We start from the raw sequence: 23,871 nt of genomic DNA, 5'->3' as shown, positions 1-23,871 counted from the left end.
ATTGCTTTTTCTTGGGGAAACCGATTTCGCACATTCACTCAAGTTTGTCCGGTTACTCCAAACTCGTAAACACTCCTCAACTGTGGGTTTTTCAGTGCAGAATAAAAAAAAAACGAACAGAACACAGGGTGAACTACACTATTCCACCTTATGGAACATAGCTGGGCTAGTTCAAAATTCTGATAAATAATGCATTTTCAGTGTTTTTGGAAGAATGTTTTTAAAATATTCATAAAAGAAAGCAAGAAAGACAGGACCCTGAAAACCTATGTCTTCACCGTCCTGCTCCGTTTTATTCTCTGAAGCCTTTCTTTTCTACATAAATGATAGAAATGCAGTATGCACGACACAAAGACAGTATTGATACTCGCCAGGCAAGCTGACAGACACGAGAGGCTGCTTTCCGGCCAGTATTTTGGTGTAGATGTCGTAAATGGGGCGGCAAGTTTTGCCACCAAAAGCTCGTTTCATGAAATCCTTGGATTATTTATGAAATTGATTGCTTTGATTACATACAACAGGAAACCAAACATGAAGTGAAATAAGCGTAGCGCGAAAGGACCATGTTGCGAGAAGTATTCCAGTTAAGCCGATCTTTCTTGGCGAAGGAACACCCTTGCACACTGCGAACGGGTTGGCCAGACGCACCGATCATTGCCTCCGACACAAACCACGAATGGCTTCTCGACTGCATGTGTGTGAATATAATGGAGAATAAGGTTTTCGTCTACGAGTACAATTTCTCCGCCACTTATGCAATCAGCTGATTATGTCATTTATAACGCAGTGCAAACTGACTGCAGGTTGTAGACCGATAAAATAAATTCCGCTAAACATGGTTAAGTCACTGTTTGTCAAGAGCATCTGCCTTTGCAGCACACGTGGTCAGGAAATGATGCCAGAGCGGCCGTCATGCATTAATCCAACAAAGCGACTGGAGCATCATGCAGGGCGCAGGAACGTGAACGAAGTTTCACGATGGTAATGTACAACTCTGTGTCGGTAGAAGGGAGGCGTCGCTCTATTATGCATTTTCCCCAACAACATATAAAACCTATGAGGCACTGCGTTACTTTGCCTAAGAACGCTTAGCGAAAAGGGGCGATGCTTTACAGTGCTTGTGCAGACATTTGTGTCATTGTAGCAACAGTGGTAAAAAATCCATTGTTCCAGAGAACTACTCTTCTAACCACGCAGATCAATTCTGCGGAATCTCGCAAGGTGGAACAAGTATCATGACAGGGTAAAAACTGTCACCCACCTGAATGTAGCACGTAGCTACAAAGGAAACCCTTAAGGGTTTCTGGGAAACAACGCTTGTTGTTGTCAACTAATTCACTCTCTCACTGCGGTCTGCTAGTCGGCTAGTTAGCTCAGTTGGTAGAGCGACCGCTCCTAAAGACGTTGGCTCCGGTTTCGAATCCCGGACCAGCACGAATTTTCCCCGCAACTGCGGAGCGTTTTTTCTGATAAGCCCGTCTGGGTTTCCTTCGTGCTACATTCGGGTGGATCACAATTTTTCCCCTTCATCTTCTAATTGCATGAGCTAATTTCTGCGGATATTTAAGTACGTTCACGTAGTAACGTGTCACGTGTGCCTAAATTTTGCAGATTATTCAGTAGCGTTGCTGCTTGCACATCTGCAGCATTTTATTGCAACATCCACCATGACGCTTTAAGGCACTACATCATGGCGGAGAAAGTGGAGACAACTGTTTCTTACGGAATAATATTAGTCACGATAAGAGAGGAAACATGGTATAGCTAATAAACTACCTTCTTTTTTATATTTCGCTCTTGAAACTAGTATACATTTCGGTACCCTTATTTCTCGAGGTATACGTGGCAAGCGTATGTGGTAGGCGTACATGACTGAGCAACGGAGGTCCCAGCATGTTGCCGCACACGTATTCGTAGAAATCGTCGCACGGGTCGGCGTCTCTTCGAATCCATTGGCTCAGCCATGTAGACAGAGCGGTGCAGTCATCGTTGTCACATTCGATATCTTCGAACGGTACCTTTATTTCCAAGGGCGTTGTCTCCCCAGTGTTTTCGTCGTCGGCGTGGGAAGACTGGAAGCGCAAACACAAATAGCGAAGAACCAAAGCTTTACCAAATAATATTCGCCACAGATGCCGCAATTACAGTGGCAAATATAAAAGTAAAAAAAAATGGCCGGTCGTAGCTTGGTTAAGCCAAGAATGCGTTGCATAATGCGCGGTTTTTTTTTTTTTGAGAGCGAGGTATCACGCGCCGGCGCAGCGCCCCTAGCGGGCAGGAGCGGGAGTCAGGTGGTGGCTGCGGCCGTGCGCGACCGCGCGATTTGGGGCCCAGCTTTTCCTCCGTGACGTTGGATGGATGGATGGATGTTATGAGCGTCCCCTTTGGAACGGGTCGGTGGGTTGCGCCACCAAGCTCTTGCTACTATACTGCCTAATATTCTACCTAGGTTAAACAATGAAAAAAGAAAAAAAAAAACACTATGAACTACCACGCCCAAATTTTCTGATCCCCTATTGCGAACTGTGCTTTTGTACGTCTCCGCCTTTTGTCGTTTCCCTACTTTTCTTCCACCAATCCTCCAGTCGCCTCTTACTAATGTCTATTGCGGACATGTTTGCTTTACCACTGCTCCCTCTGAACCCAAGGGCTACAAGGAGGCCAGTGGTGCTTAAATCGACCGCTGGGTAGACGTCTTCACATTCTAATAAAACATGCTCCGTAGTTTCCCTAGCTTTACCACAGCAAGCACATGCTTCTTCTTCCTTCTTATATCTCGCTTTATAGGTGCGTGTTCTAAGGCCTCCCGATCTCGCTTCGAAAAGTAATGAGCTTCCCTTTGAGTTGTCATAGATGGTTTCTTTCCTGATTTCGTTTTTTCCTCTTAAGTAGTTACTCATGGCAGGTTTATTTTTCATTGCCGCCACCCATGAGATTAACTCAGCGTCTCTGACTTTCCGCTTGACCTTCTTTGTTGCTGTGTGTTGTCCACCCAACAGGCCGCATACTTGCTGGTAAGCTTCCTAGTTCTTTTTCTCCACTGTGAATCAATGTTTTTCCTGTACAGATACCTGAACACTCTCGCAGCCCATTTACTTTCTTCCATATTCCTCAGCCGTTCTTCATATTCAATTTTACTGCAAGCTTCCCTCACTTCAAAACTAGTCCAGCCCATATCACCCTGCACATGCTTCATTAGTAGTCTTCCCGTGAGCGCCCAATGCGAGGCGACCCACTGACCTTTGGTTCCCGTCGAGTCCTGATTGTACCCCTGATTTATAGCAAACAACCGCATTTCCAAAAGTAAGTCCTGGAACCATTACACCTCTCCACATACCTCGGAGGACCTCGTACCTATTGTATCCCCATAGCGCTCTGTGCTTCATTATGGCTGCATTTCTCTTCCCCTTTACTGTTATGGTTTTTTCCTGTGTTTCCATATATCCATTGCCTTCGTTTATCCATATACCAAGGTATTTATATTCTGTTACCCGAGGTATTTCTTGGCCCTGTATCTCCACTGTCTGTTCACCGTTTTCACTGAATACCAAAACACCTGATTTTCTAACACTGAATTTCAAGCCTAAATCGTTGCCTTCCTGTCCACAGATATTAGCCAGACGTTGCAAATCACTTTGCTTGTTAGCTATCAACACAATGTCGTCCGTATAAAATAAACCTGGGAGTTGCTGCTCTATTACTGTACCCACCTGTTTGTATGAGAGGTTAAACCCGATATTACTTCCTTCTAGCGCCCTCTCCATCCTCACCATGTATATCATAAACAACAGCGGGGATAAAGGGCACCCCTGTCTCAGTCCCTTGTTGATATGAACTTTCTCCTCGCTCCTCATCCCTTCCCACGTCACGCACCGGCGCAGCGCCCCTAGCGGGAGGAGCGGGAGTCAGGTAGTGGCTGCGGCCGCGCGCGACCGCGCGAGTTGGGGCCCAGCTTTTCCTCCGGCTGTCGTGACGTCACGTCACGTGGTTGCGCTCAAGGTCAATGGTGGCTGCCAGGCCGCGCCCAAGGGCTGAACTGAGCGATTGCAATATGCAACGCATAAAAAGCAGCGGCAAATATAACTCGCCAGAAACACTTCACTCCAGCGTTTGAGTTATCCGTAAGGCTAGGATTGATTTATGGTCGACCAAGAAAAACGTGATTTCTTTGGCCAGTTGCCCACCTAAACCTATCTGTATTACTCAGTCCAATGATAAGTAAGAAAACTAGAACGATTCACAATTATTTAGTAGCGACACATACAGTTCAATTTATCCAGTGTCGTCAACTGCACGTAAAAGCTGGTAACTTGTGTTACCCTGCGCAACGATGCGCTAATTTGGCAAAACATACAAAAATCATGCATTGGCGCAGGCATGGCAGTGTAAACGTGTAGTTGTTTTTGTTGCCATCGAACAAATACCTCACCAGGGAAGCAAGAAAGTCGATAGCTTGGCCACTACGTATTTGATTGAAGACAGCACACTATTTAGGCATTCGGCTTCCTTAATTCTATGTGAGCTTTTGGACTGTCAGCAAGTTTGTCCTCGCACGACAATATCAGAGAGGACTTCAGGTTCGAAATTGCAATTTGACTCATTATGGGCTGAGAGTGGGTGGACTTTTATTTATGAATTTATTTGTTACATACTGCAGATCAATCTGGCCCAAGCAGGACGGGCAATAAAATTTACAACATATCTGTATTACAAAAAACACAGAAATGAAAACAAAAAACATAATAGCACCTGAGGAAAGTACACATAAAGACATGATCATCTAGTCATACAGTGCGTAATAAGGATCTGTTGGGCTATTTTAGTCGGACACAAAATTCAAAGAAAAGGAAAACATAAATGTTTGTTCTTGCAATATATGGGGTTAGAGATGTGTGTTTGGTAATGTCACGTAGGTCTTGTAACCAATGGGGAAAGAAACTGCGTCTGATCACTAGCCATTTTGCCATTAAGAAGCAAGCTTACAAAAAATTAAGGCGACGTTCTTTTTTTTCGCAATTTAAGTAGCTCAATTTTGTCAGCTTTCATGAGTTCAGAAGGAGAATCAGTGTACCTGAATTTCGAACAAATAAACCTGACAGTTTTTCGCTGAATACATTCCAACTTTTTAATCTTATGCTTAGTGTAAGGATCCCAAACAATACAACAATATTTAGGCTTAATTAGCATGAATGTCAAATAGGCAAAAAATTGACCTTGCGAGGAGAATTTCGAATTTTATATTTTAAGTAGGAAAGCTTGCGCGAAGCTGACGAGCAAATCTCAGCAATGCGCAAATTCCGAGATAAGTAACTGGAATTCCTAGGTACTTGTAGCTGGCATCTTTTTGCAACGGAATAGATGCCAGGTTATAAGTATACCCGCCGTGGTTGCTCAGTGGCTATGGTGTTGGGCTGCTGAGCACGAGGTCGCAGGATCGAATCCCGGCCACGGCGGCCGCATTTCGATGGTGGCGAAATGCAAAAACACCCGTGTGCTTAGATTTAGGTGCACGTTAAAGAACCCCAGGTGGTCAAAATTTCCGGAGTCCTCCACTACGGCGTGCCTCATAATCAGAAAGTGGTTTTGGCACGTAAAACCCCAAATATTATTATTATTATTATTATTATTATTATTAGGTTATAAGTATATTTAAGAAGCGTTTTCCTAAGCCTTACACAAAAATAAACAGTTTTATTGGTAATAGCATTCATGCCAAAATCTGTGCACACATTAGCAAGATCAGAATTCAACTCATCCTGATCATGTACACCTCTGATTTCACGAAATAAAGCATCATCCGCAAATAACCTAATTTGAGTTCCACGAGTGATTACAGCGACAATGTCTCATATGAAAGAAACAGCACGGGGCCCAGAACACATCCTCCGGGATGATGTTACAGGAAGACTGCAGGTATTCCTACCATCAACTGAAACAAACTGCGTTCGGTTATGAAGGTAATGCGAAACTAGAGACCCAAACGTCAGGAAGGTTATTATTATTAGTTCCTTGCGCAATTCTTTATTAATATCTGTCAAACGCTTCGCTAAAATCTAAGAGTACTGCGTCACACGCATGCTCTGCGCATAGGTCACACCTCCCGCCTTTGTTTTTTAACTTTTTTCCTCCGGAATTTTGGCCACACTTCTAGTGACGGCGTCACGCACGAGCTGTTGCGTTCGCCTCGTTTTGCGGCGTGCGCGACCGCACCGGACAACTCCCTGCAGAGCGAGCTCTGAGCCAGGGCGTCAAAGATCACGCGCTCTAATGCGGTGCAAAATGGCAGATGCTTTCATTTTCTGACCGGCCGACAGCACGACGAAGTCGCGCTACATTCCGCTTGCTACGGCACAGATTGCAATAAGGACTAGACGACATTCGGTCTCTACCTGCAGGTTTTACTATTTGCTTAAATGTTAAATTGTCAAGCAACGGCGTGAACAAATAACTACTGTAGGCTTGAACCACTCTCCAAGTTACGTGTCACTGTGAGTGGCATAATGCCAATTGCGCAGGCAGATTTCTGCGTCTGACATTCACTCTACGGCTGGCAAAATGCCTCCCTAGAAAAGAAGGACGCGTGGCGTCTATTTGAAAATTTTAACTGCTTCCGTGGGCGTGCAGCGGTGTAATACATCGCAGACACGATGGTCAGCGTGCATTGTATACACCTTGCTGATCTGTTTAAAGGGGCCAAACCTGGCCAGAGGCTTTTTAAAAATGGAACTCTGAAACCCATGACCAATATGAAAATAAATAATATGCTTGGAATTCGGTAGTACAGACATCGGTAGACTGCGGTACATTCTGTAATTTAAAGAGAATGGACGTGTTTTTATGCAGGCATCGCGAAATAATGCGTAACCAGGTACTTCCCTCGGCATGTTCTTTAATTTTTTGATGCAGTGTCTGCTGTAAGTAGTGTTATAATTACTCGTTTTTTCAATAAATTTCCAGTTAAACGCAAACGTCTGGGTCGCGTCTACGCCTGCCGATTTGCTTTCAGTGCACTGCTATCACTTTACAATGCTCATTAACAGCTTGCGCAGATTTTCACTGTCTATGCCATACCTACTATCACACTGTAAGAGATGCTTTTTTGGGCATTCTATAGGCTAGAGGAGTAATTTTTCACGGTACACTAAGCCAAAAATGTAGGTTTTTTTTTATTGTAAGCGTTTCTCCAGCGTTTTCCCCCTCCACTGTGGAAAGGCCTTGTCGTACTATGCGTGCTCGTTCCAGATTTGTTGACAAAAACATTCGAACGTTGCGCGAGTCCTCCACTGTGATTAGATAGCCTATTTGACTAGAGAACATCCACGCCACAGCCCCAGCGGTAACAAAAACCCGGCGAGGTTAGGAAATTTATTCCCATCCACTTGACTTTGTTCTCCCTTCCAGTGCAAAACATAAGAGACGTTTCAAATGGAACCATTTAGCTGTTCACCAGTTTTAATAGATATTCAATTTATTGATTTAGTTTGCTTTGGCGAAAGTGTAAAACTGCGAACAATTAAAAATGAAGATTACAAAATCTTCAGATGACTTGAACGTTATTATTAAACAACTCAAATGTTTTGAAATGTTTTCTCTGCGTGTGCTATGCGTGCAGGTCTTTTTTTCATTGTATTCAACTGTTCAAGGGCTCTTCCGTATTTTTAAATTATTTACATTGAATATACTATTGGTCAGCGAGTGATGAGCGCTTTGCAACGGCAAGACATGAAATGTACCTTATAAATATTTGGAATATCTATTCGGTCTGCCTTAAAAATGATTTAACAATTGACAATTCATTAGCCATTGTATTGGCTATCGGTGCAAACAATATTTGTATTAGATGGAGTTATACCCTATTAGGAAAGCTGATTCTCATCTGTAAGAGCAGGCCATGACTGGTGCTATTTTATACCGTGCGCAGACGTAGAGAGCACGTGACCACATCATCACAACCACTTACTTGAAGTTGCGTCGGCCAATCGGTGATATTTAATGTTGTCGTCTGCAGAGAAAAGAAGAAAATTGAGCGATTTGTACATATTGTGGGAAAGCTGAAAACTCGTCCATAAATAAATTTCTCTAGTGAGTAAAAATAAATTGGTCTTTTACTTTCCAGTCGTAGGCATATGCGTAATGAGGGAGTCTAAAGTTTTATTCAGGATTTCCGAGAGGTTCTGAAGATACATTTTTTTACACGGAGAACAATGTTGACGACAGTCAAGACGCCCTTTTGTGCTGCCGTCTGTACTCTTCGCTATGTCGAAGGAAACTCACTACCTCAACGCCAAATAGGAGAACTTTGTGTTTCAAACTTATAATAGGGACAGGCTTTTCTGCTACGTCTTGCTGCTTCAAGTGTTTGTTGTGTACGGCTGGCAGAGGTACGTAAGGCGTCTCTCTCACAGTGTTACTGCACTGACTCTAGAGGAAAACCTGGCTAACAAAAGTGGCAACCGCAAAGACGGTGGCATGTTGGGACCTCACATTCTTGTAACGCTAAAAATAAACAAAATATAATGCGAAAACAAGCATTCACATATAGAACGTATTATTAACAGTGTGTAATGTTCATTCCCAATATATATTTACAAAGATCCGATGGCTATTTATAAAATTTCGTAAGATTTACGGTGCCTCAAAGGATACGTTTACTGGCGCTTGAACTATATGGAGCCACCATAGTCAGGTAGGCTTGGGATTGCGTTCACTGCGCGTTTGACGGAAATCGCATCTCGTCGTTAGCGCCTGCGCACCTGGAAAGAGTAGCAACATGGCCACGCCTTTCCTGGTGCTAAGGGGAGCTTCTTCTCTAGAGTTCTTTATATTAACCCTGAGGTGTCTCGTTGAAGAGCAAATGTTATCAATGTAGCTTGCTGCCTACCTTTCGTGTGCGCAAGAGGAAAACAATGAAGCTGATGGGAAATTGTGCAGGCAGCACGACATAAAAAGTAAATGTTAAAGTTGAGAGTCTGACCAAATTCCGCCTGTTTGGTATGAATAAAAGACGAATAATGTGGAATGTGGGGCCGTAAATGCACACTCTTCAATTATGTTGGAGAAGGTGCACTTTGTTTAATTACAGTGTAAAAAGAAAGGCTACACTAAGTTAGAAAAAGAACAAAATAAAAGTGTGGTTATTCAAAACGCCAAAGAAACGAATTTGCTCACAAAAAGAGGCTACGCTTTTGTCAGTCCTTCATAGTCATAAAGTAGTATAGCGTTGCGAACTCTTTTGATTGATATCAAATCTTGGCTTTACTCGCGATGTGTAGTTAAGATACCCGAGCAGCCCGATTTTTATAGTGCACGCAATTCGTTGAAAAGCGCACCAAACTCCTGCGAGTGGCCCCTTTTACACACTGACGTAGGCTTTCTGACGTTTAGGATGAAACCGCGATAAGAGTCACTTACTTCCTACTATAAACTGAGAGTCCATGGCTCATTTGAACAGGGGGAACTACACAGCTGACGCTGTTGAGCAAGCGGGTTCATACCTCCGAATCTAGGACCTCGTTCGGGCTAGACCATTTAATCTCGAGCATCGTTGGAGTGTCTACAGGGTTCGCGTAGCATTCGTGGCTCTCAATGGCATGCAACATGTGAATTTGTTCACAAGTGTATAAGACCGTGTTTTTCCTTTGCTTAAACCATGACATGAAATCTCTGAGCTGTGTCACAAGCTATTCATCAAACAAGAGCGATTGCAGCACCACGCAGAAGAACGAGCGCACCAAACATGTGGACCAAACCGAACAGGTAGGTAGTGTTTACGTGCGGGGCTTGCATCCAGGCGATTCTGGCACGTATCCTCAGCCTAGTGGCTTCGGATGTGATCGATAGCCAGCTATGGCGATAGCCATCGAAGCGACAGGATCGCTCGATGTGGATGTATTATGCCAGGCCTTGAGAGGATCGTAAATCACATGTTGGTCTGGTGGTCGACCGCAATACCTATGGTGGCAGTATACAGTGAGCTCAGATACGGCGGAAGCCCTAATTGCAGTGACTTGCCCACTAAACTACTGCTTGGGGCCGCGCCACATCGTGTTTTTGGCTTAGAGCTTGTAGTACTAACACAATCCGAGGGGCGGCTACTCGGGCACAATAAACGGTGCTGCCCGCGGTGTGCCAAATAGACTTGTGAGACTGTTACCAAGAGTTGGCTTCCTCACTATTCCTGAACGTAGGGACTAATGCGGCACCAAACCTTCATGCGGCACCAGAAATTTCACCCGCCTGCCAAAAGCCAGAAGACTCATTTCATCAATAGCGCTGCTCTCGATGACAGGTGTCGCACTGCTAGCTGGCGAGCAGGCGCAGTCTGACACAATCAGGGTAATTAATGCAGGGTAATTAAAAGCGAAAATAGATAATCAGGAGTCATCAAAAAGAAAGTGAGAGAAACAGAGACAGTAAATTGGATGCAGAAAAAGGATACAAAAAACGCCATCGAGATTTACAAAAATGGCAAGAAAGAAATGAGAAGGGAAAATCTGTAAGATAACACTAAGGGTAGGGCCGCCTTGCTATTTGAGGTTCGAGATGGTTGTCTAAGAAGGATAGAGACATATCGGAGCAAATATTCGCAACTAGGCCAGATATGTGTCTGCTGCAGAGCAAATCCGCAGACTACTCAACACATCCTAAAAGAATTCAAAAGCATTCACTCAGCTATACCCGTAGGTAACGCAAACCTCTCAGAAGCACTTGGATTTAAAGTGCACGGAAGCATCAACCCATCAGCAGTCGTAATAAGCAGGAGGTGCTTATAGTTTTGGTGAAAAAAAATATCCAGCAAAGAGATTGGCACGACCAGATCCGTTGCGGGCATAAGTATAGCGTACACGTTAGATATACAAGTTTCAAGGAAGAGAACAAAGATTAAGGAGCTGCATGCAAACTGCAAGAATGAAAAAACATGTATAGCATAGCTTATTAAGTCAAGCACTATTTCTCACCATACCGTTTCAAAGCCATTACCGCTAAATCATCATCATCATCATCGTCGTCACATGGGCTCGTGTGGACTTTAAGCTTTCCATCCCGACTGTACATGTTATAGTCTGGCCATTTGGCTTGAATTCATTCACACAGTAAATACCGAATTCTTACGCTGTTTGCCATTTGGCTGCGTAGCGTATCGGCTTGACATGGTATGTTAAAGCAGTTAAAATCTGATGTTCACAAGAGAACATATTTTTTCACAGTCTTCAGCGAATAAATAGACGAAGACATTTCACATATTCCAGTTGTTAAGTCTATAGACATGATATAGTGATAACATTCTCACTTCAAGTAAATATCATTTGTGTGTATGTTAAACGAAGGTTTCCCAACATTCCTTGCCTTGAGGTTCCCCACCTGTCTCGCCAGTGTGCCGTGGTGTCCCTCCTCCCACCGTATCTCCTTTGTTGTTTGCGCTGTTCAATGGTGGTTTATAAACACACCGATTGTATACTAACATTAAAGGTCGGCATCTACCAAACCGCGTAGCGCCGTAGGGGGTGTCGGGTGATTTGAGTGCTACTTTTTATTGCGGACAAAGTGTAATGAGACTTAGTGCGGAATTGAACCTGCCTGTACACATAAAACGGCTCCGTAGGTGCATTGGTGTACCTTTACTAGTAATCACTCGCGAGCCATCCTTATGTGACCGACGCCGACGGCCAGTCGTTATGCATCATCAATGAGACGCCGGAATCGTGAAAGCGACTTTCAGCTTGCCGGCCATGCAAATGTGTTCTCGTTCAGACCACCCTGCGAGCACGCATGGAGAGCGCGCTTCGCGGACAGGTGTGGGCCCGCGAATAGCGAACGATCAGTCTTGAACGCCGCTGCCATGACGGTGTTTTTTCCAAAAACTACCGAAGCGTGCCATGTGGCGGGCTGCGGTTTTTGTGAAAACGTTTTTTTTTTGTGAAATTCCACCGGAAACGGCATGGGGCGAACGGAACTTAGTTTGGGATCCCGTGTTTTAAACAACTGTACTGATTTGTAATGTTCTGAACTAATTATAATGTAAACGCCTTAATCGCACAAGTAGGCAGCGCACTGGTGTAATTATTTTTACATTCTTTGTGTGAAACATTTTGCGCACATTGAGGAATAAAGAGGAGTCGCCGTCGCCACATAGCGTACGCCAACCCCTGCTTATTACAGTTATTGAAACAAATATGTGTCGTAATTATAGTCATTCAGCGAACTTGCCATAAAATTTTGCTTAAAGGAGGTTATCATGCACAAGGTCTGCCGCATGATTAATTATAACGCAGCTCTTAGAGCAAGATTTCTCCTTGGCAATTATCATGTGAAACTTTATGGCGATGGCTCGGCACTGTTTAGCTTCTCAAAATAGACGGCAGGAACGTGGCCGTACCTCGAGTGTGGCCTTTCCTTGAAGCACGAAGGCGACCACGAAGAGGACACCCGAGGCCAGGCAAGCCGCGCTGAACGCAACAAAGGGTGGCACCGCCGGTTCTTGCCCTAAGCCACCGATGTTTCCTCGAGCGTTTCTGGAAGCACCTGTATTTGCGCTGTTGTTTCTGCAATAGCGATAACAAGCGCTGAACGCTGCGGCATTGTAGCGGCAGTGAAAAATCGCGAGCAAAGCAAGAAAAGTTTTAATAAAGAATACAACTCCTTACCAAGCGAACTTGCGTCCAGAAAGTAAATAACACTCAAATGACAACGACAATGACGGGAGTGGCTGTTGGTCAACAATACAAACTCATGGATCAGGTGAATGAGGTATTTGTGCATGTGTAACCGAGAAGTCGGTGGCGCTAGCTTACAGTTGCGAACGGACAGCAGCATTCGCGGCACGTGCGCCTACTCCTTAGACAAGACTTGCGACAACATTGACGGCTTGATAAGAGTGACGATGGAGTGATAATCGATTGAAAAGCGGTTGGCGGCAAAAATCTCAACGAATGGGCGTGTAAACACAGAGGCAAGCGCTTGGTCTGGCTAATCGTGAACAGAAAGGAACATTAAGGTGAGGAAATTTGGCCAGCCTACCCCTGCAGAAAACTGTTGCAGCCTCACAAAACTGCGCGTCACGTTATGGAAGCGTTGCAGCCAGAAGACATGCCACTGTGCGCTCGAAGGATTGTTTTCGTTTTAAATTTGAGGAGCATAGAATTGACCGCTTGATTCAAGGTTGATTTAGATGGAATAGTAAACACGCCAAATGTGGCCCCGGCTTCTGATATTAAATAGTGCGCTCAATATGGGGACCATCAGATGAATTTACCGCATCAATGGAGTCCATGCCAATGGTTATTAGAACGGCTACTTCATATATTTTTGTGCATCCATTACTGTAACGATGACTCGCAGGCCATGGTGACGGAAAACTGAAGAGAATTTCCCTCGTTTAGAACTGCAACTCCTTCTTTTCTTCCTCCTCCGAGTTTCATTCTTCCATGCAGAGTGCCTCGTCAGCGGCAAGTGCATATAATATTTACTCTTGTTAGAACGTATTTTCTGACAAAAAAATATGTATTGCACCTAGCACTGCTCAATCCCTCTGGTGAATTTCTCCAATGATTTAGGGAAATAGCACTATCGAGGTAAAAAAGGGACCCTGAAACGATTTTATGGTTTTGTACAAACGCACTAAGGCGTTAGAGTAGGTCCTTCTGATCATTATTTGACGTATCTAAGTGATCCGCATGAAGCGTGTAATTTATTATAAGGTTTTAAATATGTACGTCGGTGCCGGTCGCAGCAAACCGCTCGGCTCAATTTTCAGCCGCCCCTAACCATTTGACGTAAATTGCCCTAGTGATACTAGTAGGGCGATCTATCCGACTGGCTACCTAGGGCGCGTCATCAATAATTTTTCCAACTTTATAGAGGCTAGAAATCTTGTTCGTAAGAGTTAGAATGGCAGGTAATTTGTTTATTTTCATAGAAATACACATAGAATGCAAAAGAGCAATTTCTCACTGCACTCAAGCACTTCCGACACACAGCAAGTGTCGGCTGCTTGTGTTACAACGTGCTCCATGTTGACGAGAGTTCCGGGTCAACGTTGCTCTCGACGTTTATTTTCGCAATAAGCATGGTTCACCCTAATTACGTTGTGGGTCGCAAACGTAACGACTGGCAATATGTCAAGCTGCGACATCGCGTCGCTCTGGAAGGCCGCAGACGAGCGGAGTGGCTGCAGCGCCTCGGACTGTCGCTCTCAGATCGGTGCCAGGCCTTGCGCGTTTGTGGCCGTCATTTTACGCCGGTGGATTACTACCACAATAGTGTTTCGCGTGTCCTGTACTCGATTAAACGCAAGCCCAAGCGGGCTAAGCCTGGCCGTTTGACGGTGCCTTTTTACGGGATGAGCAGAGCCACAAACGTGAATTGCCTGCACGCTGCAGCCACCTGCTGCCAAGAGCTCAAATCAGGAGTTCACTTTTACTTTCTACGCCCTATCTTCTTTCCTTTTGTGCTTTCAACATCTCCTGTGGCCTTGACAAACACCTGCCCTGAGTCAAAACAGATCAGGTCCACTTACTTTACTTACTTACTTACACTGTAAACGAAAATAAACCCAGCTGAGAGTTTTTAAGAGGTGATGTGCCCTAAAACCTCCCCTCCTCAAATATTTACTCCGATGTATGGGAGCAAAACAGCGCCATTCCCTCGTTTCACTCCGCTGGCTAGCTGACGGAGTATTAAGGCGACATGACGCGATTTTACTCCGCTTAAAAATTTTGTTCTCCCGTGAAACTCCGACAGGGAGTTTTGAAAAACTCCCCTCCGCCGGTACAGGTTAGTCACGTGGCGCTTCCCATGAGGCTGTGCGCCTCGCCAGCGACCGGGCGCGTTCGGCGGAGCGGGCAGTGCTCATGGCTGACGGTTTGTTTACGTCTGTGAAGGGTCGTTCCGTGACAGCGTTTCGTCAATTTGTTTCCCGTATCTCCTTCCAGAAAGTGTTATAGGCATTCCTGAAGCTCACTGTATCTCAGCTTTAAGTACATTAGCTGTGATCACTTTGCTGACAACGATGATTGCAAGAACCACGTTTTCAAGTGCGGAAAAAGGCTTAGATATACCTCGAAGCTGCTCACTGGCTCGTGATGTCGGCTCACGTTCTGGCTGTGTTTCCGTGCTGCGTCACCCTGTCTTGTGTTCTTCAGTACGTGAAATGCCACTTCTATGTCCTTTTGAGTACATGCTGACAACGTCCGGTGTAATGTTTGTAAGGACCGCGTAGCAATGGCAACAGCAGCCACTGTTCGAGCGACGACATCCGTGCTAGTCGCGCATGAATGGCGTAACCCAAGTTCGTTGCGGTGCTGTGTTGCCAGTGAGAAAGACCGGAGTGCAAGCAACTGTTTTTATTTATCTGTGAACGGATATCCTCGCCCGAAGAAAAACGGTAGGACATAAGTATATATGTGTGCTTAAAATAAAGCTTCTTATTGAGCGATGTGAATCGAATTGTTATCGCGCATATAGGTTTTGGTCACGTCGTTGCTTCCGATATTGCATTAACATTACGCTCTATCCGAGACACTGATTTAGACGCATGCCTGCTGGCTACGAGTTTAGGGGTTCACTCGACAGATCAGCGATGTAGCTCCTTTTCGCAACCGAGACAGATTGTTTGTACTCAGAGCAAGTAGTGCGGTCTATAAAATGTATGTCTGCGCATTTTTCGGTGTTACGTCGGCTGCTGCGGGTCATGCTCACACGTAATAATTTCTTGCTACGCTACCACTATATCGAAAAAATGTAATTTTGCTATGCAGCACATGCACTTACATTTTTCTAGCTTACTGTAACTAACGCACTACTTTTTGGCCGCGAACGCCGGCAGTGTGCGAAGTCGCTTCAGCACTCACAGAATGGCATAGTTTTGAAAAATAACGCCATTAACTTTTTTTATCTCACTATTTTGAATTAACAGTTTTGTGTTGATTAAGGTATTCTGTTAGTTTCAAAGAGGCAGATCTCGTATGAACGAGCATGTGAGTCGTAATTCTGAAAACAGCACAGCTGCTCCCTTGGCGGTTTCGAGGCACACGGTATCATGGCTATATATACTGGCACCGTTGCATCTTGAGTATCGCGTGTACATGGGATGTCTGTTTAAAAAAAAAAAGTGTACGTGGGATGTCTTTCAAATTTCTGCATTGGGCGTTTCTGGAATGTTTATGTATGTCATGATATATGTGCTTTCATTGACTTGTTTCATCGAATTTGACGCGGTCTCGTGTGCATATTTCGAAATTTGACCAGCAGCCTCTGCATGTAAACATGTTCGCGCAAACTGACGCGATGCCTCTTTTTATACTCCCGTTGCACCTCGAAAAAACTCCGTCAATTGCAAAGCAAAAAATAAAAAAAGACAGAAAAAAACCTCCCATAATTCCACGCAAAAATTCCGCTCGTGCGGAGTAAAAATTCTACTCCGATCATACGGAGCATAATAAACTCCGAACCGGGGGGTCGCTAGAGGACAAGCAGTATACTCCCACCTCGGAGTTATTTCCGTTTACAGTGTACTTACTTACTTACTTATCAAACACAGTAGCTGTAACGAAGTCTATTCTACTTTGGTGCTGTTGTAAATTTCCCTCAGGAGCCTAATCGTGAACACCTTTTTCTAATTCGTTAACATGTTTTACACCTCGTTAGAGCAATACTAGCTCGTTGTTTGGCTGGTTAAGCTCGGCGCCACCAGGTGGCTGGACCATGCTGACCGATCAGTCCGCTCACGTACATCTACACTAAAATTCGTTCATCAGCTTGAGTTTATGCCTCCACCAATCCGTCGAAACGCCCAGCTCGCCTGTGGTTACCGAAATACCGGACACGTTTGGCGCTGCGACTGAATGCTCGCAACGCTTCGCTGCTCGCTGCTTCGATAGCTCCCGCTTGTGGTCCACTGCCAAGCTGGCGGAAAAGTTTGAGAGGCTTCGCGCGCTTGCTCCTATACAACCGGAAGTAGACGCCACGACATGCAGCCATGACGCAGAGCCAGTGAAGGCGGAGCCTAGCCCCGATCACTCGGCGAACAACTTGAGGAGAAAATGCATGGCTGTGGAGGAGGGTAACTTGTAACTGTCCGTAGCTGTCTTATTATCAGATGCTTTACACAAATAAGGTGGGAATGTTTATCTATAGCTGCACCCTACACATCTATAAAATTTGTTCCAACCGTTTTAGAGGTCCTTTCAATAATTTCACCCAACAATTATTTATTATTTTAAATTAGGTCACATGCTGCAGTAGACACATAGAAAGCGATCTGTAGAGCATAGTTTACTAAACGGAATGATATTTGCATTCAGCAACCTATTTTTACGCCGGATATCTCAAAAGTGGCTTCATTTGTAAATTTTTCGATTACCAGGAATGTCTTCACGAATAATCGGCTTCACTCTCACAGCTATGTGTCCCAAAAGTAAACCCAAAGAGTCATCGTTGGAATGTATAATTTATTTGCTATATGGTTACTGTGGTTTGCCGTCCACTTCTGGAACAACCAAAACAATTCGTCACACTACATAAAAATGGTATCTGTATTCTGTATCTGCATCTCTATCTGTATAAAATCATGCATTCTGCTCTGAAAAGCTGAGCGAAAATGTGCATGTAATACGACGCAACGGAAAAAGACACTTGGAAAATCTGTGAATATATGTACTTCCATATCATTGTTTGAACGTTCTATTGAAATGCGGATATGCTGAGGCAGCATACGGTGGATATGAGACCAAGCTGTGTGTCCCAAACGTTAGAGGTACACTAATACGGAGCTCTAAATCACTTTGCGAACGTAAAGTGAAGATTCGACAGTCTGTAGTATCCAATTTTCCGTTGCGAAATGTATGTTACTGGTACTGAAAATGTAGCCCAAATTTCCGTTTATGGAATTCTGTGCTTAATCAAATCTCCGGGTCGTCCGTGTGTGGTGCATCTGGCATTTTGCTTAGTTCGGTGCCGTAAATGTCATTGAAACTCTCCAAGTTCAATCTATAGATACTTTAGAATGCAAAGTAGTCAATCCTTAAGAAAGCGAAAATTAATTCAACTATAGCGTATGCCGCCAAAAGCTTGACATCGCGGCGAGCTTGCGCGGTCACTGAAACGCAGGATAACCACCAGTCTTTCGTTTCCGGGTATTTTGTAGATCATAATGCTATCTGCAGTGGTAAGAGTAGCATTTCTGATTTGAAGGGCGTCATTTTGCTAATACTGCCTAATCTATTTTCTCTCTCTCCTCCCAGTCTTTATTGTGGACATTAAGGGGACAATATTATTCGGGTTAAGAGCCACAGAAAACAAATTTGTAAGCGTTGGCCTATCTTCGTGACTAGTAAAGTACGACAAATTCATTTATCAATCTTGGGAACTCTAAAGGATTCTCAACGATGAAACTTGTGAGCATGAAAAGCCAAATTGGTATTTAAGAACTTGGACGAGTTTTCATTCTCAAGAAAGGTACGGCAATGTTGTCGAAAGTATAAGCTATAAAGTGCTCTGTAAAAACCTACTGTGAAGGTTTATCTCGCTATCTCGACTGCTCTTGGCAAGGACTTTCTGGTTGTCGCCAGATAATCATGTGATCCAAGCTCCAAAACTAATAGCGTAATGTCAGTGAGCATACCTTTGTTCAGCGTAGCACATAAATCAAGAACAAGAACATTCATATATGTGTTCCGAATGCCCTCAAAACTCTAAATGAAATGCAACTTTATTTAGAATCTATAGTTGTCCTCCCGAGAAGGGATTCGACTCTGTGCTACATATACCGTGATTGTCCTTCTTTCTTCTGACCATCGTTCGCCCAGGTTATCTAACAACGGGCGGGCACGTCCTGTGCTACCGGGGCTTAGCGGAGAGAAGAGAACTAGGAGTCGGATTCCTTATTAATAAGAATATAGCTGGTAACATACAGGAATTCTATAGCATTAACGAAAGGGTGGCAGGTCTTCTTGTGAAACTTAATAAGAGGTACAAAATGAAGATTGTACAGGTCTACGCCCCTACATCCAGTCATGATGACCAGGAAGTCGAAAGCTTCTATGAAGACGTGGAATCGGCGATGGGTAGAGTGAAAACTAAATACACTATACTAATGGGAGACTTTAATGCCAAGTTAGGCATGAAGCAGGCTGGAAACAAGGCCGTGGGGGAATATGGCATAGGCATTAGGAACAGCAGGGGAGAGTTATTAGTAGAGTTTGCGGAACAGAATAATATGACGATAATGAATACCTTCGTCCGCAAGCGGGATAGCCGAAAGTGGACGTGGAGGAGCCCGAACGGCGGGACTAGAAATGAAATAGACTTCGTACTCTGCGCGAACCCTGGCATCATACAAGATGTGGAGGTGCTCGGCAAAGTGCGCTGCAGTGACCACAGGATGGTAAGAACTCGAATTACCCTAGACCTGAGGAGGGAACGGAAGAAACTAGTACATAAGAAGCCGATTAATGAGTTAGCGGCAAGACGGAAAATACAAGAATTCCAGATCAAGCTACAGAACAGGTATTCAGCTTTAACTCAGGAAGAAAACCTTAGTGTTGAATTAATGAACGGCAATCTTGAGGGCATCATTGAGGAGTGTGCAATGGAAGTCGGTGGTAACTCCTTTAGGCAGGATACCAGCAAACTATCGCAGGAGACGAAAGATCTGATCAAGAAACGCCAATGTATGAAAGCCTCTAACCCTACAGCTAGAATAGAACTGGCAGAACTTTCGAAGTTCATCAACAAGCGTAATACAGCTGACATAAGGAAGTATAATATGGATAGAATTCAACATGCTCTCAGGAAAGGAGGAAGCCTAAAAACAGTGAAGAAGAAACTAGGAATCGGCAAGAATCAGATATATGCGTTAAGAGACAAAGCCGGCAATATCATTACTAATATGGATGAGATAGTTCAAGTGGCTGAGGAGTTCTATGGAGATTTATACAGTACCAGTGGCACCCACGACGATAATGGAAGGGAAAATAGTCTAGATGAATTCGAAATCCCAAAGGTAACGCCGGAAGAAGTAAAGAAAGCCTTGGGAGATATGCAAAGGGGGAAGGCAGCTGGGGAGGATCAGGTAACAGCAGATTTGTTGAAGGATGGTGGACAGATTGTTCTAGAGAAACTGGCCACCCTGTATACGCAATGCCTCATGACCTCGAGCGTACCGGAATCTTGGAAGAAGGCTAACATAATCCTAATTCATAAAAAAGGAGACGCCAAAGACTTGAAAAATTATAGACCGATCAGCTTACTGTCCATTGCCGACAAACTATTTACTAAGGTAATTGCAAATAGAATCAGGAACACCTTAGACTTCTGTCAACCAAAGGACCAGGCAGGATTCCGTAAAGGCTACTCAACAATAGACCATATTCATACTATCAATCAGGTGATAGAGAAATCTGCGGAAAATAACCAACCCTTATATATAGCTTTCATTGATTACGAGAAAGCGTTTGATTCAGCCGAAGCATCAGCAATCATGGAGGCATTACGGAATCAGGGTGTAGACGAGCCGTACGTAAAAATACTGAAAGATATCTATAGCGGCTCCACAGCCACCGTAGTCCTCCATAAAGCGAGCAACAAAATCCCAATAAAGAAAGGCGTTAGGCAGGGAGATACGATCTCTCCAATGCTATTCACAGCATGTTTACAGGAGGTATTCAGAGACCTGTATTGGGAAGAATTTGGAATAAAAGTTAATGGAGAGTACCTTAGTAACTTGCGGTACGCTGATGATATTGCCTTGCTTAGCAACTCAGGGGACCAATTGCAATGCATGCTCACTGACCAGGAGAGGCAAAGCAGAAGAGTGGGTCTAAAAATTAATCTGCAGAAAACTAAAGTAATGTTTAACAGTCTCGGAAGAGAACAGCAATTTACAATAGGCAGCGAGGCACTGGAAGTCGTAAGGGAATACGCCTACTTGGGGCAGGTAGTGACGGCCGATCCGGATCATGAGACGGAAATAATGAGAAGAATAAGAACGGGCTGGGGTGCGTTTGGCAGGCATTCTCAGATCATGAAAAGCAGCTTGCCATTATCCCTCAAGAGAAAAGTATATAACAGCTGTGTGTTACCAGTACTCACATATGCGGCAGAAACCTGGAGGCTTACGAAAAGGGTTCTGCTGAAATTGAGGACGACGCAACGAGCTATGGAATGAAGGATGATAGGTGTAACGTTAAGGGATAAGAAAAGAGCAGATTGTGTGAGGGAACAAACGCGGAGAAATGTCATCTCAGTTGAAATCAAGAAAAAGAAATGGCCATGGACAGGACATGTAATGAGGAGGGAAGATAACCGATGGTCATTAAGGATTACGGACTGGATTCCAAGGGAACGGAAGCGTAGCAGGGGGCGGCAGAAAGTTAGGTGGGCGGATGAGATTAAGAAGTTTGCAGGGACAACATGGCCACCATTAGTACATAACCGGGGTAGTTGGAGAAGTATGGGAGAGGCCTTTGCCCCGCAGTGGGCGTAACCAGTCTGATGATGATGATGAGGTCGTGAACATAATCGTGGTCTTCACTGCAGATTCTTCTAATTGGTTTCGCTTGTCCGACAAAGATTCCTTGCTTGTTGTCACATGGGTGATGACTTTTGTAGTCTAAATATTGCTGGCTATTCGTAGACTTCCGGTAAAGTGTAGTTGTCAGTTTTCCGTTTTCTATGTAGACCGTCAAGTCGAGGAGGTTGATCTGACGGACAGTGGTGAGCAATAAATTTCATGCTCGAGTGAAAGCGGTGGAAATTCCTAATTAGGTCGGCTAACGCGCTTGTGGCGTATTTCGATATTATAAATATGTCGTCAATGTCACGCAGATAGGCGTCGGGTTTTAAAGGGTAGGATTTCATCAGATCTCCTTCAAGCTGTCCCATGAAAATGAGGTGGGAGCAAATGATGTTATCATGTGCCGAAAGCTTGCAGGTAGTGAATTAAATCGAAATGAACATAGTTGAGCGGGAGAACTAATTTAAGGTGTCACGGTAAACTTCAAGAGCACGCGCTTGAGGATTGACTGCGAGGGACTTCGATGTGGCTTTACTCCCTTCACTCATGGGTATATTAGTGTAAAGGGCACAAAGATCGAAAGTGACTAGAATAGCGCGGTCATAAAGGATTTGGTTGGCGTTGATGCCGTCGATAATCTGAAGAACGTTCGGCGTGTCTTGAACAAAAGATGGGAGGGCGGTGGGGATGTTGGACAGGTGGGGATTTAAGAATTTAGATAGTGACTCGGTATGGTTATATTGCGCTCAATTTTACACACGATATCAAGGAAGGACAGGACGTGGACGGACGTAGCGCAATCAGATGTTGTGCTACGTCCTTCCACGTCCTGTCCTTCCTTAAATCGTGTGTGTAAAACTGAGCGCAATGTAACCATGAACGTTCAGCAACTAGCCCCCTTCATTGCTTTACTCAAAAGTGACTCGGTAGGTGTGTTAGACACTATAAGCCGACCTGGGATCTCTGCTGTAAATATTTCTTCTACGGGAAGTTTATGTGTTCTAGGAAGAATATAAAAGCGGCCTGCTTCTTCGTTCTTGGGCATCACGAAGCAGCATTCATATTGCGTGATTAGTTCCCTGGATATTAACTCCACTGTTGTGCTTTGCACACTATTGCTGTAGTCTGAAGTTAGGTTAGAGTCGAGTTTTGTGTTAAAGGTGTGGTTGCTCGTTTGTTTAGAGGCATTGCTCCTATACTTTTCTATAGGCCAGATTAGGATACTGCCAGCTTTGCCTGCTGGGTTTGTAACAACATTTTTTCTTTCCGCGAGTTCTTTATGAATTTAGTGCCAAATGGAGAAAATTTCTGCGTTTCCGGCGATACCGAGTTGACTGTAGAATTTTCTTTGAGATTAGCTTTATGTATAAATCAAAGTGTTGGCACTGTTCGGCTTCGGTGTCCACGTGCTATGCGGTCTAAGAGAGTCCCTATCCTGTTTTCCTACGTCTCGCCTATCGAAAAAGGACGCCTTGGTGCGCACGAGTCCTGAAAACTGCTATACCTTTCTGGAGTTTGTATCCATTATCCAATTGTATCCAATACAAAATAAGGCCCCAAGTGCGCGCATCGCGGCAAGTTCGATGACTACGTACAGTGAAGGCTGACGGATATGGGCACCCATGCGGACTCGTCCCGACTCGGGGGGCACCCTGAAACAAACAACAAAAACTCAGACGTCATCAGACGCTGCCGATGAACCATCGGTAATTTTTTGGCCAACCTTACGGGCTTGGCTGAACCTCACTCATATGGTGACATGCAAAGTTACTTAAAAAGGGCGCCTTAGTACCGTTTGACGTTTTCACTATGTACTAAAGATGCAAACTGCCATCTATAGAAAATCCTACTAGCAAAGAAAAAAAGGGGGGCATTCAAAATACGAAGGAAAGCTTGTGATGTGATAATGTGGGCAGGCGAGCCACGCTCCCCGAAGCAGCGACTATCTCATTTCCTTGACCAGTGCCCACATTTATTTCCTGATGTCTCTTATGCCGGAGTTGAGGGTGCATGTGAAATTGCCGTCAGGGCTCGTACCTTTTATTTTTTCTCTGTCAAACGCAACTTGGCTCATGGAGCTGCGTAGCGTATTCCCGGTGGCGGTGTTGCGCTTTGCATTTCGCGGTAGTCCCAGTGTTTGCATTGTTTCTGGCTGTTTGTGTGACGGTCATGACGCTGAGGCTATACGTGTGATGTCACTGTTGCTTGCAGATATAGACTACTCTCAGGGCGCCTGGGCTTTTGTTTAAATTTGTTGCTGTTTATGTGGAGTACATCACGGTAACACTTTGCAGTCAGGGTCGTCACCGGCGAGCCCTATACAATTTACATTTCTCTTTGCAAATCCCAAACCTGATGTG

At 44.4% G+C, this 23,871-nt stretch overlaps 1 protein-coding gene across 1 annotated transcript in view; it reads right to left on the bottom strand.

Moving 5' to 3' along the window:
• Positions 1-23,871, bottom strand: part of LOC135911956 (neprilysin-11-like) — a 149,296-nt gene that overhangs the window by 112,218 nt on the left and 13,207 nt on the right. The window contains exons 2-5 of the mRNA XM_065444320.2: positions 23,107-23,163; positions 12,377-12,542; positions 7,961-8,002; positions 1,869-2,072 (exon numbers count right to left, since the gene is read on the bottom strand). Coding sequence (XP_065300392.1) covers positions 1,869-2,072; positions 7,961-8,002; positions 12,377-12,542; positions 23,107-23,163 — 469 coding nt within the window. The remainder of the gene's footprint in view (positions 1-1,868; positions 2,073-7,960; positions 8,003-12,376; positions 12,543-23,106; positions 23,164-23,871) is intronic.

The sequence above is a fragment of the Dermacentor albipictus genome, chromosome 1 (genome assembly GCF_038994185.2).
Source record: "Dermacentor albipictus isolate Rhodes 1998 colony chromosome 1, USDA_Dalb.pri_finalv2, whole genome shotgun sequence".
Classification (NCBI taxonomy): Eukaryota; Metazoa; Arthropoda; class Arachnida; order Ixodida; family Ixodidae; genus Dermacentor; species Dermacentor albipictus.
Note: the sequence above shows the minus strand (reverse complement) of the source record. Positions and strands in the feature narration are given on the sequence as shown.